At 40.0% G+C, this 15,821-nt stretch overlaps 1 protein-coding gene across 2 annotated transcripts in view; it reads right to left on the bottom strand.

Moving 5' to 3' along the window:
• Positions 1 to 3,927: 3,927 nt before the first annotated feature.
• Positions 3,928 to 15,821, bottom strand: part of LOC107083961 (WD repeat-containing protein 37-like) — a 31,936-nt gene continuing 20,042 nt past the window's right edge. For both annotated transcript variants that reach the window (XM_015373565.1, XM_015373564.1), the window contains exons 10-14: positions 15,356 to 15,590; positions 14,663 to 14,804; positions 8,990 to 9,124; positions 6,477 to 6,591; positions 3,928 to 6,395 (exon numbers count right to left, since the gene is read on the bottom strand). In XM_015373565.1, the coding sequence (XP_015229051.1) occupies positions 6,264 to 6,395; positions 6,477 to 6,591; positions 8,990 to 9,124; positions 14,663 to 14,804; positions 15,356 to 15,590 (759 nt within the window). In that variant the 3' untranslated portion in view covers positions 3,928 to 6,263. The remainder of the gene's footprint in view (positions 6,396 to 6,476; positions 6,592 to 8,989; positions 9,125 to 14,662; positions 14,805 to 15,355; positions 15,591 to 15,821) is intronic.

Genomic DNA, 15,821 nt, shown 5'->3' with positions numbered 1-15,821 from the left:
CCTTTCTCTGCAAATCTCACAATTCTAAACTTCCACCATAAAACAGGCGAATCCAAACTCAGGGATGTTGCCTTATTTGGTTCTGGCCTGTACTTTTGCCCCGCCCTGAAATTGACATTCAGACCAGCCCACTGGTTCAAAGGCCCAAGAGCATGAATAGAGGTCGATGTAAGACAGCAGTTTAGCTGTTTATCCTACCGTTGGGTTTACTTCTACAAGAATTACAAAGCAGGATGTTTCTCTATTGAAAATGAGCCAGAACTATGTCAATGCAGTGTTCCACGCAGCATGGAGAAAGGGGAACATTTTCACAGAAGATCCCTGTAAAGTTTGATGCTCAGCTGTTCATTTGCTCTATGCGTTTTACCGAAGACAAGCTTTCAAAATCTTGTAAAGGTTCAAAGCAGTATTTGCTAAACTTCTTTTACTGAAACGAGGGGCTTTTCCCACCGTAAGGCCATCACAACCGCAAGCTGGAAGTATGATTCTGTCGCTAAGCTGTTGATAGCAATGCTAGAATATCAACAGTTTGATGTTTCAGTGAGTGAGTGCTTGTTGCTATGATGCGTCTTTGCTCAGCAGCTTTACTCGTTGGAAACCAACCAATCAGCGCACAGCTCATCTAACTCTTGGATTACTGCGCATAGAACAGCAAATATGCCATTTTTAGCCCAACCTATGTTACACACTCTATTCAGAGACCTGAAGGACCAGCATCAAATAAACTATAAAGAATCATTCTATGACCCCTTAAGCCAAGGGACAAATTTAGATTTTTAAATGAGTACAAAATAAAACGTTTCTGTTAGTCCTTTTTGATTTTTTTTTGTTTTGTTTTTATTAATATATCAGAATCAGAAATACCTTAATAATCCCTGAGGGAAATTACTTTTGTTACATGCTCCAGATGCAAAAAATGTTTTATATATATATTTACAACAAACCACACAAGATGATTTAAATATAAATATATACACATATAACTCTTCTTATATATATATATATATATATATATATATATATATATATTGATGGTTACAGTACTGCCAAGTTGGATAAATTTAATTAAACATGATCACTAAATTAAGACAAATGTCAAAGACTTCTCGACTAAATTCAGAGAACAAGACATATGATCTGGTGAACTGTAAAATGCCTTGAGATGACGTGTTTTGGGAATTGGCGCTATATAAATAAACTGAATTGAATTGAAGACGAGCAGAACAGGTTTTCTCCTCAGATCAACTGATGTCTGAGCTGCCTGGATCATCATTGCGTCATCTTGATAAGTATAGTGACCCTAGTTATGCATCCATGAAGAAATGAAGCATGAAAATCTCTTTTCTAGAAACTAAACCTGGAATCGTCAATAAATGATCACTTGCTGGTATCCAGTTTAACACTCCTCAATAAGATCAATAAAAAGCCCATTTATTAACCTACTCTCCTCAGTTTTCTGAACCACACCACAGCACTGGTGAGAATTGTAATTAATGTGGCAAACTAACTCAGATGGTATATGACAGAGGGGGATTGCTTTGTTTCATTTGGTATTTATAATTCTGTGAGTAAAACTAAACTGGGTTCCTCAAGGATCCACATTCAAGCCACTTAGATTTAACTCCAAATGCGACCTCTCCAAAATGACGACACTCATTTCTATCTGTGTGCACTATAGGGGTGACCATGCTATAATAATTATGTCCCAAAAATGCAGTGACCAATATCTGTGCTTACCTAGACTCAAAAAAAAAAAAAAAAAAACTGAAAGAAGCAGAAGTTGGTTTTATTTTGGACTTGGATCTAAATCCTAACTATTTCTACTTTATTTTTAAGTCAGTGTCATAACAAAGATTTTTCAGAAAAACTAATGTATGCTTTATTTTGCACCATGCTGCTGAACAGTTGTAATTAATCATATTGCAACAATTCATAAAGCACTGCTCCGGCTCCCTGTTTGTCAAAGAATCTATTAAAATGCTCATTTGTCAGTAAAAGGGATAAATGGTGCCGGACTAAAATCCTTCTTAAAATGAATGAACTGAGTAGTCATTTGCATCTTTAGAGGTCAACTAACTTAGTGCACCTTAAAGGTAAACAAGGATTGGCAGCATTCATATTCTTTTTCGGGGAGTGATGGCCTAGTGGGTTAGAGCAGTGCGCTTGTGCTCTGAGAAGATTGAAAGCACCTGGTTCAATCCCCACAGCCTGAACCTGACCCTTAACCCCACATTGCTTCCCGGGTGCTGCACAATGGCAGCCCACTGCTCCCCAAAGGGATGGGTTAAATGCAGAGGTACATTTCTCCATGTGAAGTTAATAAATTTCAGTTTTTATTCTTCCTCTTCAGCTCTAAAAGTAACTTGAGATTTGCAGAAACATCCTGTAAATCAGGGATTTGTTCTGTTATTTCTTTTAACAGCAGCTTTATTTAAAGAATCTCACAAATTACCTGTTTTCCTGATATAACCGTGACGTTAAGGACTAGATCTTTATACCATATATCAAAATAAAACATAGCTTGATCTAAAATCAGATTTACATTTGTCATAATGGATGTATTTTTTACATTTTCTTTTACTCACTTTAATCTCACTTTTAGGCTTTATTTTCTTATGTCTTGCAAAGCCCTTGCAAAGGCACCATAGATATAAACTATACCCAATGTTTGATGTTTTTATTCAGGGTTTAGATTTTTCTAAAACAACAAGAAGGATCAATGAAGTCCAGCAGCAGCCCCAGAGTCTAGCATCCGTTATACCTAAACAAAACATAACACATAAGGGAAATGTATTGATTTATTGTATCTCATTAAAACCACACGTACTAAAAGGCGAGATTCAAGCTAGCCGAAATAACCAAAATTCTTGATTTTAAATCAGTAACTTATCAACATCAGCGCAATGCTGTTCCTAGATCCACTGGATTGATTCCTTCTGGGAACATTTTCTCTACTATTTGAAAGCATAGAGGAAAGAGAAATTTGTTGCTATTAGCTTGAATTACTTACAGGAAGAGCCCTTAACAAAACATTTTGAAATACCTTAAAATTTGCTTAAAGTCTTATCATTTGCCACCAATTTATTTGTAACATTTTGGATGTTTTTACCAGTTTCTCTCATGATGGGATTCAACAAAGAGAATCACTTATTTTAAGTAAACACTGATAGCAAAGTCAGATATCAGATAATAACTGACGACTTCACAGAATAAAATGTTCTGCATTATAATATATAATACAGTATATAAAGCTTTAAACTATAATAGCTATGCCTCAATAAAAAAAGAATTAAACTGTAGGGAAAAATAAATCAACCTGTAATAAATAAGCGAAACATTAAATTAAAACACAAGTCAGTTTACTTTGCAACTGATCTGAGGTCCCAAATGGAGTAAAACTGTGCATCTAGCTTAATATTGGGGTATTTTTATTAAAACTTGACACTTGAATACCAAAATTATGTGAAATAACAAAAACAGCATGTCTAGCAGGACAAAACATAGTTTGGAATTACAGTAGATGTTGCAGCTGCTAAGCACAGTGGTGGCGGCTAATGATACGGGTTTATCTGGCATCCATTAGGCTACTTATAGCAACTGCTTTAGGGGGTTCTATAAGTGATTTATTCATTGGCTGATGGTTTATAAAAGCTGATCCCAAACACAGCCGTCAGGGCTGGAAAAGGACAGAATCGGGTCACTGTGGTTCTACAAGTTACTGAACTATAATACAAAACTATTTCTCCTCCTTTCATTTTTTTTTTAACCCAAATTTAATAAGAACCGTATAAGTTTTGTTCATATGGATTCATTCTCATTAAGAGCAGACATTCTGAGGTTCCAGACTGAATAAAACGTAACTTTCAGAGAGATAAGCGCCTGGCTGAACTGAATCAAAAAAGTCCGATGAATAAGATGAGACAGATGTGAGAGTGGAAAAGGAAATCACATCTTTTTATTGGAAAGAGTCAGAGAGCACAAAGCCATCACAATAAAGTATGCAAAGTAGATCACATAATGGAGGTGAATATAAATTCACTACAGTGAGCCACGGCTGATCCGCCTTATAAACCTAGATTATCCTCCTGCAGTCTGTAATTTAATGTATCAATCCAAAAATCTGATTTTCTTCAGCTTTATATTCAGAAGAGGCGAGCGCTTCGGACTCGCCGTTCCAACGGCGGGGTAACGGGACACCGATACCGCCGGGCACGAGTTCTCCTGATGAAACAGTAAAAGCAAACCTATCTGCTGAGCTGTGAAGCACAATAAGTTATTGAAGGTGTGGAGGAGCGTCTCCCCCCATCCTCAGACTCCGTCCTCCATGCAGTAGTAAGGCTTTTCTTTATTATTATTAAATTCCCACACGTCCAGGCTCATGCTACTTTTAAATATCTCCTGGTTTCTATTGTTGGAGGAAACAGCAGTGATGTTACACACAGGCGCTTTTATTGGGTTTACAGCACTGGAATAAGTTAAACACCTGGAGGAGGTCAAAGACAACAGCGTAACTTCAGTTCAGCACATTGCACATGTAACAAACAGCATTAGGAAGAACCGGGTCGAGCGCAGAACCTGACGACGACTCAGATTTAGCATCTTTTAAAGACGCAGTCACCTATTAAAAAAAAAAATCCTCACTCTGAGAATGAGTAACAGTGAAAGCTCAGTTTTGCTTCCATCTTTTAAAGAAAGAAAAATAAAAAAGGTACCAATGTACCGAGCTAAGGGTCACTGCAGAGGGAGACGGGGGGTCACTGAAGCACACACTAACAGTAACCAGTAGCTTCATTCTGGGCTCATGATTTACAGCAACAAACAGCCAGTGAGGCGACGGAAACAGGATGGAGGCCAACGGCAGTCGGAAGTTTACCTACTGCCACGGTTGCTTTTCCTTATCCAGCATGAACAGATACGTCCAAAGTAAAAGGAATTTCTAAAACTACTGTCTGACCTTACTGTAGATTTTCTCTAAGGTTTTGTTTTTTATATGACATCTCAACAACATTCTGGCATAATTCCTGTTGGATGAGCTTTCACCCTTATTAAAAACAATAAAGGACTCGTTAACTGGTTGGTTTTCTGGCACAAAGATGAAGAATTTCATTAATTTTTAAAATGGATTCTGGTTCCTATAAACCAGCTTCCCCTGGTTTGGGATAATTTCCCTGTCAGTAACTCAGCAGGGTCCACCTTAAAGAGTTCATCCCCCTACCTAATTTGTGCTATCTTTCATGTTCAGAACCCTCTCATTACATACTGATGTTAAACTCACACAGCAGGTTCTGGTTTGGGTCCAGACGGGTGACAAAATCTAAGCATCCCGACAGGACGATCATCCCAAACAGGCGGATAAAGCAGGCTAATGTTACATTTCTCTCAAGGTTTGTGCAAGAAAACCAAACAGTCTAAACAGGCTCTGCCAACACCTCCCAGAGGAGCGTTCAGACATCTAGCCAGAGAGAAAAAGTCTCTCTACTTTAGTAGTTAACGCATGACGACTGTAAGCAAACGGCTCAGCTGCACCGTAAAGGTCACCGACACACCAGGCAGAGCGTGGACGGCTAAAGCAGCAACATGTTGGGTTTTCTAGAGACGGCGAACAACGGCCCATTCACAGGCTACTGTGGGGATTTAAGTGCGATCATTTCCCCATTATTGCTTCGCTCTTGAACGCCTCTTCATCCCGGCAGAATAAATCTGTTTCCGTACATAAATAAAAAAAAAGATCCAATGTAAACAAGGACAAGGCAAGTAACAGGGTAACAGAGACGTAAAAGGCTAACTGTGAAAAGCATCGACGGGGCGTCTGTCATCTTTAAGACAAATGGTTTAGAAACGCTGCAGGTGCGACCTAAACGACCCACAGGGCGGATAAGACGCCGGATCCGTCACATAATCAGGCCACGTCATCATATACACACACGTCATACACACTGTGCTGCACTGTGAAGGATTTCTCCACCTGCTTTTGGAGCGACGTTCGCAAACTGAGGTTATCTGCATGCAGGAGGAGCGGTTTGGCAGTAACTGAACAACAGTGAAGGATGCAGCGGGGTCAAACGTGTATTTCCACACAAAAATTGGCACAAATCACAGTCCATGCTAACATAGAGGGAGTCCGGATGACAAGGTCGGATTTACGGCCTCACGCGCACCAGCTGCAGTAACGGTGAGTTTTAACCCCCTTGAAATGTGGGTCGCAGGACGACTGTGTTGGTGTGTCTGAGGCCGCAGGGTTTAGAACGTGCGGATGGGTCCGATCACTTCTCCTGCAGCAGGGCGGGGATGTTGATGTTCCAGCCGATGGCCTGCCGGTCGAAGCCGCAGGTGAACAGGTTGCACGCCTGGTTCTCCTCGTTCCACGCCGTGCAGCACACCATCCGCCTGTGGCCCTGCAGGAAAGCAAACGGGTAAATGAATAAAAATAAATGGGGGTTGCAGGTCGGTTCTGGTCTGCGTGGTTCTCTCCTTACCATCCGGTTGCTGCGAGGAAGTCTGACCAGCCTCACTCCACTCATGTCAAAGAGGCGGACTTGGCGGTTGTCGTGCGGCAGAGCGATGATCCTCTGGTTGGCCGAGACGCTTATCCTGAAATATCAGAGAAAAAGAAAAAGCTCCAACACCATCCACACTATAAAAAATCTAAATCTAGATAGGTCTTTTTTTTCTAAAATAAGTGCGTTTGTTCTTGGATTGAGGAGGTAAAACAGATATTTTGCCAAAGTAACAAGATTATTTAAACTTAAATTAATAAAACACAATTGCATTTATTTTAAGTGCATATTATCTAATTATTTTATTTCAAGAGTAAAAATACTCATTCCATTTGCAATAAAATTAAGGGTAAATGCACTTACTTTAAGAAATTTTTACTTATGCCTAGATCGTTTTTTTAGTGCACACACTGCAAAAATGGTCTAGAAATAAGTAAAAATGACTTAAATCAAGCATATTTAACCTTCATTTTAGTAGGTAAATGGGATGATTTGCCAATGGAATTAGTATTTTTACTCTTAAAATAAGATTATTAGATAATATCCACTTGAAATAAGACAATGCGGTTGCTTTTTCTTATTTTAAATGTAAATTGTCTTGTTCCATTGGCAAAGTATCTCACCTCCTCTATTCAAGAACAAATGCACTTAGTTTAAGAAAAAATGACTTATTTAGATTTCCATTTTTTGCACTGCAGACCCTAAGAGACACCAGCCAGCAGATTTATCAGCCACCAATGAAACTCAGAGAAAACTTTGCAGAATCCTTATCTAGTTAAAGGTGCAGTAGGAGATCTTTTCTGACGCATTTTTTAACCATGTGGCTTGAAGACAGGGTTCCTACAGCATAAGGCAAGTTAAATTCAAGACTTTTTAAGACTTTTTAATGCCACTTGAAATAAAAATTTAAAACCTAATTAACAAGAAACACAAGAAAAACCTGCTTGCGACAATTTAACCCAAAGGTTTATTTTAACATAAACCACTGCGCTAATGTTTTAAATTTTGAAAAGCTTTCCATACAGAAAGGAAGCTAAAAACACACAAATGACAGATATATTTTAACAATTATTTAACTGAATTCACAAACTTTGTTTTAGCAGGGAACAAAACAAATCAGTTTTAAAGCCACAACATAACCAGTGCTAAGTCTTTTTTGCAGCTATTTTTCTTTGTATTGTTTTCTTAGTTTGTTTGATTTGGTGATAAGTGGAGACGTTGCCGAGACAAGGGTGGAACAAAACTGAGAAATACCGGCTGTTTCTCGGGAACTCGATTTTGACGCTTTGTGTTTTATGCTTCGATGTGCGACTCCACTGCCTTAATTCCCATCGTTCCGAGCTTGAATGACTTCTTGCCAAAAATCCACTGTGCCTCATGTATGTTCCCTGGTTTTAGCCATGGAGAAAACTCTTGGCTGGAGACAATTTTCGTTACATTTACACTTTCTCATATTTTCCAGACAAAAAGTTAATTGTGCATCTCCCAAATGTCCCGGCCGGATGGAACTAATAATGGCGAGCCATTTTTTTTTTTTATATATAAAAAAAAGGTCAATTTTAATGTTTTATTTAGATTACAAATGTAAATAATAATAAAAATAATCCTATTGATGATGTTTTAAAAATTAAGACCTAGACTGATTTAAGACATTTTAATACCAATTAAGGCCTTAGTTTTATTTTGAAGAATTCATTGCCTTTTAAGACTTTTTTAAGACCCGCGGGAACCCTGGAAGATCTCCCCACAGCCGCGTAGCAAGCAGTGAAATAAAAGGTCTGGAAGTGAAACGAAAAAAAAAAAAAGGTCCCTGCTACAGTTAGAAATCAATGAGTAACGTCCACCAATCACAAAGCACGGTACGTGGTCCACTATTGGTTCCTGACATGTCAATCAAGGTCGTCTGCTTCTCCCTCCCCCCGTGTGCTTGCCCTGACACATGAATGAATCGCCCCCCGATTCTCGTGCAGGCGCAAGGACCAGTGAGGCCACATGAACTGCGTCACATTACATAGTTCAAAGCCAAGTATGTCGTGCATCTAAACATTTAGTCAGATTAGCTCTATACGGTACAAATGTGTGTTTTTTGTCAGTAATGACATCGATTGGCCAGGAACTACCCCAGCTCCACACCTACAAAGCAAGGAATTTTTAATCTACCTCCAGTCCGCTATTCTGGCTTCACTCTGATAAGTAAACATGGTTTGACCATCAAATCCCATGCTGTCAATGTAAAGCTTTAGCCACTGTTATGTTGTTAGCTCGTGTTACGAGCACTGCGTCTCTGCTTGTTTCGTTCTCGATCTCAGAACATCCGACCACCTCGACAGACAGCATGCGCGTTAATGCGTTTTGAAGACGTGGTTTCAAGGGGTGTGCTGAAGGGAGAGGCATGGTTGTGTATGTTCAAAAATATATAGAACCGATTTTTTAAGATCTTCTACGCCACCTTTAAATGGGGTATAAGAATTTAAAAGGAAGTAAACACCCACCTGTTGACAGCCGAGTCGGTGCGGATTGTCGTTATTGGCGACCTCATGTTCTTCAGATCCCACACCTTCACCGTCCGGTCGTCGCTTCCAGAGACGACGTTGTCCCCCACAGTGAAGACGGCAGACGTCACCGTGCTGCAGAGCAAAAAGCAGCACATCCAGACATAAATAAGCTAAAATACCATCTTTAAAGCTTCAAACATCAGTTTTTATCTTTCCAAATGAAAAAGGGACTTTTTTTTTTGTTTCCAGCCAGACTCCTCCCCTTCCAGCCCTACTGTTGCTGCAGGAAGGGATCCAGGTCATGTTCACTGGAATCCACTGAACAGGCGCTGAGAGACGCAACATATTTGATTACATCACCAAGGTTTCACTCTCTGGAAGGTGACATGCTGAATGCTGCGGTTCTAAGAATTTCACCGAGTTTAAAAAAAAAGAAAGACAAAAGGTTTTCTAGATTTAAAGTCTCTCTAAATGAGGATTTTTGCTTCAATTTCTAGAGCGGCCTCACATCCTCACAAAATATGATGAGGAAAATAAAAGGTTTAAAGAAGTTAAGAAGACAAGATTAAGCTCCAGCTGACAGACCAGTCACCCCTGATCTACCCTTGAAAGAAACATTTGAATATAATAAAAATATGTGCAGATTTTAATGGTTTTACACAGTGGGGGTAAGAAAAAAAGAAGGTTGTCGGAATAAATTATCAGTCTTTTTTTTCCCATCTTTCCTCTACTGTAAAATTAACAGGTAGATAAACATGCTTCAATAAAAAAAGATTTTTAAAAAAGCAAAGCGACCTGCAACGGCTGCAAACATCGATAAGAAAAAGGTGTGTTAAGAAGTGGATCAATGAGTTAGAAAAATAAATAAAAAATTCATAAAAATTTCCGATAAGGAGGAAATGATTGAATCTAATATTTTATATGGAGAACAGCAACAAACTGAGCGGATAAAAGGCTTTGATTTTACCTCATTAATAAAAATCATTTGGCTCATCGATTAAAAATTAGATTTCAAATCATGTGTAAATGTGAGGTTAGGTAAAGTAGAACCAGTTAACTAAAAACAATGATCAACATGTTTTAAAATCTGAGTTGTGGTTTCTATAATTAGCAGAAGCAGGCCGTATGGCCCCCATCAGAAGCCGTCTGACATCACCGTGTCATCTTGGTGGAATAATTAGAATATCAACTCCCAATAAAACCTCCACATGAACCCTTTAAAGACAGGATTCAACAAAGCTGTAATATTTCACCCCATCCCAGTTTCCCTTTAGCTTCTGTCTGTTCATGGAGGGAAGCTTCCAAAAAAGATGGGATTAACTATAGTAAACAGTATTTTTATTCCCCTCCCCACATTCAAAACGCTCTTTTCCAGCTCCTGCATTAATTCAAATCGACGTGGCATTAAGGGCTAATTAGCGACCCAAGCCCGGCCCGATTAGAGGCTGGGGCAGGAGGAGAGAGCTGCACGGATACGGAGCGCCTCCTGACTTTGAAGGGTACGGCTCTGCTGGGGATACAAGAGGAGCGGACGACGGGAGGTGAGCACGCTGCGTAATCAGACAAGGTAATTGATTAAAAGGTTGATTAAGGTTAAAGGGTTTTTCATGACGACGGTGAGGAGGGGAGGAGGGTACTTAATGCTCGGCTGGTCGCTGACAGCCAAGGTCAGGACACCTTCAGATTAAAGGGCCAAAAAAACGAAGCCATCAGTCTGACATCAGTGGAGTAATTATATATAAAGGAGGAAACACATAATAAATACCAGTGCATCTCTTCCTCTATTATTTCTAAATGAGTCTTCCAAAAGTTTTCACACCCATTAACATATGTCTGCAGACGGAAAGCAGAGTGTTTCACTGGGATTCCACACAAAGCAGGGAATAAATAATCCAGAAGTAACACATACAGCTCTTAAATCTTCAGCACGGAAGAAAAGCAACCCCCAGAGCATGATGCTGCCATCAACGTGTTTTAATTTGGAGATCAATTCCCTGCATGTTTCCTTGCAGCAGACGAACCCCTTGATTGATTCTACCTGCAGCTCTTTAATTAAAGGTCACATGTGCTGTGTCAACTATTATTAGATGCTTCCACCTGAGTTGGGGGGGATTTGCAGCTCTTCCAGAGCGACCATGAGCCCCTCTGCTGCTTCTCTGCTCAGACTAGGCACACGTCCATGTCTTATGCTCTTTTTAGCTCTAAAACGATGGAGTAAACTCTTCATTTTCTCATGTTTTTCAGCTTTCCTGAAGCTGTTTGCTCACTAGAAACAGAACAGCTGGATTCATACTGACATTAAACCACAGCTGGACTCCATTTGGAAGGCAACCTGCAAACTGTGTGTGTGCCGGTCTGCCGAACAGATGCAGTCAGAAAAACGAAAGCAGAAATTAACGTTGACTCCATTTCTTCAGAAGTCTGTTTTTAAATCTTAACTCACACAGATCTGCTGTGTGTAAAACATGTAGCTGTTCTGCGTTGACGTTGAAGCATGTGGAAAACCTCACAGCATCTTAAAATGTTGGTGTTTAACACATTAAAGCTTGATATGTAAATGAAAGAGGAGATGTAGAAGAAGTGGTTCTGCTGCTCTGTGTTAAACCTGACAGCCTCTGAGAACCAGATAAGTGCTGGAGTGTTCCTCTGGAGACGGGATAGCAAATCTGCAGGCAACACACACATGCATGCGTGCACGCTTCAACGGAGCGCAATCACAGCGTCTGAGGAAGCCATCGATGGAAGGGGAGACAAACCTGACATGGCATCCCGTTTGTAGAGCAAGCGCGCTGTCGTTTCTGGTTTGCTCGCGGCCGTTTTCTTAGCTCACGTGCGGCTGTCATTACACTGCAATTACGGCGGGGCGGTGGGACGGAGGGTGGATGCTGCACTCTGAGCTGCTGAGCTCCGCTTGTCAGGGAGCGTTAGCCGTAATTGCCGGTGAAGGCGGTGGAAGCGAGAGGCTCTGCCTCTATTAGGCCGTTATCGTTTCTATCTGCGACTGCAGCTTTTACAGGAATGATGGCGCGTTTATGTCATCCAAGCTCCAACATTATGCCATGAGGAAGATCCAGGGAAAGGAGTGAGAAAGGCAGACGATTCGAGCTCACTGCTAACTAATAGTGACAAATATTAAACTGTGGATCCACCTGTGCCCAGTCTAAAATATCTACTTTATTTTCTAAAGAGAGGCACATTAATTAACTGTAATTTCATTTGACAGTCACCAACTAACCTCAACGACAGGTCGGCGTCTTTAATAGAACAGAATCTTTTCTTTTTTCAAAATATATTTGGAATTTAAACATCAAAACAGATGTTTAGGCTTTTTTTTCCAACTCAAGATGAAGCATCTGGTCCTTCTCCAAACTTAGAGTAGAGATATTTTAAGCTTCTTCCCTAACCTCTTATATATCACACGCATTTTAGGTTTAAATGCAACATGATTGAAACGCCAGAGTCCCTCCACTGTTTCAAGAGGTTTTTACCTTGTAATTTAAGCCATGCTTTATCCAAGTTGGGATAAACTAAGATGCCAAACTCTAGGCTTACATCTCTACCATCCTGAAGCTTTTAGATGCACAAAGAAAATCAGAAACATTCAGCTGTGCAGAGCCGTTCCTCTGAGTTAGGTGGGTTGTTGAGAACGGGGAAAGATCAAAGCTCTCTACATACAGACCTTTAACCTAAAGGGACATCCTTAAAGTTCAAGTTTTATTACTGGTTTTAATTAATTACAAATTAAAGGCTTGAAATATTTTAATCTTTTCTTGTCATTTTAATGCCTACATTTTATTTTTTTTTTTAAATGTAAAAGTAGTGGAGGCCAGGGGGCGCTAGAGAGATGTCAGAAAACAAAAAGTGAAATCTAATAATTTTTATTAGGATACAATCATTTTGATATTTTTCTAATAATAAATATGTTTTTGAATAAATATAATGATTATTATTAATCATTATAAACAATTTTCTCTTCAAAAAATTTGCAACAAAAACCGACTTTCACAGTCAAATTGGGATTGAGGAAGTACATTTTCTATATTTCGATCCCAAGGGATCTGTATTTATTCATATTCCTTGATTTTATTTAAATGCTCCAATAGAAGAAAAAGGATGAAGAAATTAGTTAAAATAAAAATTCTCGCAATTCATTGTATTTTTTGGGGGGTTTTTCGACTTTATTAATCGTGATTGATTGTTAAGACTATTAATCATAACTCTCAACTAAACCAAATGATTACTAACTTCACAGAAACAAGCAAAGTTATCAGAATCTCCACATTTTTGTTCAGTGGTATATTTTTTTATCTAATGTTAGGAAATATAAATAACTTTTGAAACAATCATGCCTGAAAAAAAAAGTAAGCTGATTTTTAACTTTTATTTCAGTTTAGTAAAGGAAAAAAGTCAGAATTCTGACTTTAATCTCAGAATTCTGACCTTTTTTCTCAGAATTCTGACTTTTTTTCTCAGCATTCTGACTTTAATTTCAAAATTCTGACTTTTTTTGTTGTCAAAATTCAGTCAGAATTCTGAGAAAAAAGTTCTGACTTTTTTCCCATACTAAACTGAAATAAAAGTTAAAAATCAAACTTTTTTTTTTTTCCCAGTGGCCCTAATCCTCTTCCGTAGGATAAAAACAAGAAAGGCTTCATATATTTCCCTCATTATTTAATCAAATCTGCATAAATATGAGTTTCAACTTATTAAAATTAGCCAAAAAATAATAAACCCTTTCTATGATATTCTAACTTTGTTCTAACACCAGAACTTTTCTTTAAATCCATTTCCAAAGCATATATAAAATGTTCAAACCTAACCATTGATGTAGAAGCAGCAGGAAGAAAGTTTTTTTTCCTCTATTTAAAAAAGGTAATGCGTGTCGTTTTCACAAGCGGCTGGATTTTATAGGTAGGTTTGCTGCTTTGAAAGCATCAGGAAGGGCAAAAGCCTAGAGGCCACATGGGAAGGACGTAAGGACAGAGGAAAGGAGGAGGGCTGTTAACTGTGAAACACTGGTGCCTAATCTCATTACTGCAATTGTCTATGGGAGGGAATTAGAGTGGGATCTGCAGGAATTATTCATGTTGGGATTGTACGTAATGAGCTCGACGTAATCCCCCGCCTGCAATCAAAGGCTGCCAGAGAGCGGCAGCCAGCGAGACACACGTAGGCATGCGCGTAAACATGCACACGCAAACAAACACACACGCGCTGCCTCTCTTACGGCTTTTAAAGAGCAGCGGCATTGAAAGCCGCAGACAAGCCTGACAGCCGTCGCTTTGAAACGAGCGGCTGCAATTGAGTGTTAACAGCGAGCGAAGTGCCAAATTACACAGAGTGGGGGATTAACGCTGAAACGGACAGATGAATGAACAGGAGAGCGAGGGAGAAAGAGAGGTAGGAAGAGACGGCGATAGGAGACAGAGACGAAAACTGTCCAAGTGAGGAGAAGTGCTCAGTAACGAATGAAAGGCAAGTGGAGGATTTGGCTTAGAGCAATAATGTCTGCAGATTAATGCTAAAGGAAAAAAGAGGGAAGAAGGTGACTGGAGGGAAACACCGGACTGGGAGACCAAACAGCACCACCCAGTGGGTGAAAGAAAGACTGCATTATCCCAGCAGGGGAAAACTGACAGGAAGAAGACACATGGAAGAGCAGAGACTCACTCGGTGTGTCCCTGGAAGACGTTGACGGAGTGAATGGACGGATCCCTGAAGTCCCACAGTCTGAAGGTGGTGTCCCTGGATGAAGTGACCACCAATCGCTGGGTGGGGTGGGTGCAGCAGTGGGTCAGCTCCTGGTCGTGGCCTGCACACACAGCGTCAAAGTTTGATCTCAATAAAAATAAAAAATAAAACAGATTCCTGTCTGGCAGATCTAGGCATACTCAGACCTTCTGTTCCTGGATGATGCATTGAGGAGTCCTGCACCAGTTAGCAGGTGTTGGTTGAACACATGGATTTTATTTATAGGAGCAACTAAGAAGAGACTTTTGGGATTTTATGAAAAAAAAAAAATAATAGCAAGGGTTTAACCTTATGCAGAATCATGGTAGTGGCTGCATCATGCTGCGGGGATCCTTACTACAGAATTCAGGTTAGAGGTGATGACCCATGAAGACAAATGGATGCTGCTGCTTTCAGAGTTTCAATCTACAAAACCCTCCAAGGCCACATATTTTTCCTCCTTCAAACTCGTGGAAGGATGATTATATTGAGGTTAAAGGCTGTAATTTGGCGACATGTTGATAGTTCAGCTTGGACTGAAACAATTTCAGAAAACAGCAGGTTTTCTCCTCCATTTAACAACAGGAAAACATTGTAACATTTTCCTACAATGCTATCAGCCAGTAGCCGTACCGGTCAGTGTGTGAACCAGCTCAGACGTCTCCACCTCGTACAGGTTGGCGGCTCGATCCCAGGAAGCGGTCACCACCTGCCGGCCTCCAACCAGCCAGTCGGCTGCGATCACCACACCTTGGTGGCTTTTCAGGGTTGCTGTAGCAACTCGGACGGTGGGGACCTCAGAGGGGCCGTCTCCATCCACCTCCCCCTCCTCTCTGTCGGACGAGTCCTGGTCGTCGTCACACGGAGCCTGCAGAAACGGACGAGGCTGTTAAAAAACGCTGCGTGAAAAGAAGCACAAGTAACCTGTTGCTAAAACCGAAATTTAGAGTCTGAAACACAATTTCCTGCATTTTGAGGTGGTATGCAGCAAACCTTTTGTCTTTGAATATAGGAAATATGTGTGCTTGACTAGAGATGGAAAATTCATAATGAAGACATGAGATGTTTTAGAGCTAAATCATAACAATCCTGCTACTTT

This window comes from Cyprinodon variegatus, unplaced genomic scaffold (genome assembly GCF_000732505.1).
Source record: "Cyprinodon variegatus isolate N-32 unplaced genomic scaffold, C_variegatus-1.0 Scaffold88, whole genome shotgun sequence".
Classification (NCBI taxonomy): domain Eukaryota; kingdom Metazoa; phylum Chordata; class Actinopteri; order Cyprinodontiformes; family Cyprinodontidae; genus Cyprinodon; species Cyprinodon variegatus.
This window is presented reverse-complemented; position numbering and strand designations above follow the sequence as displayed.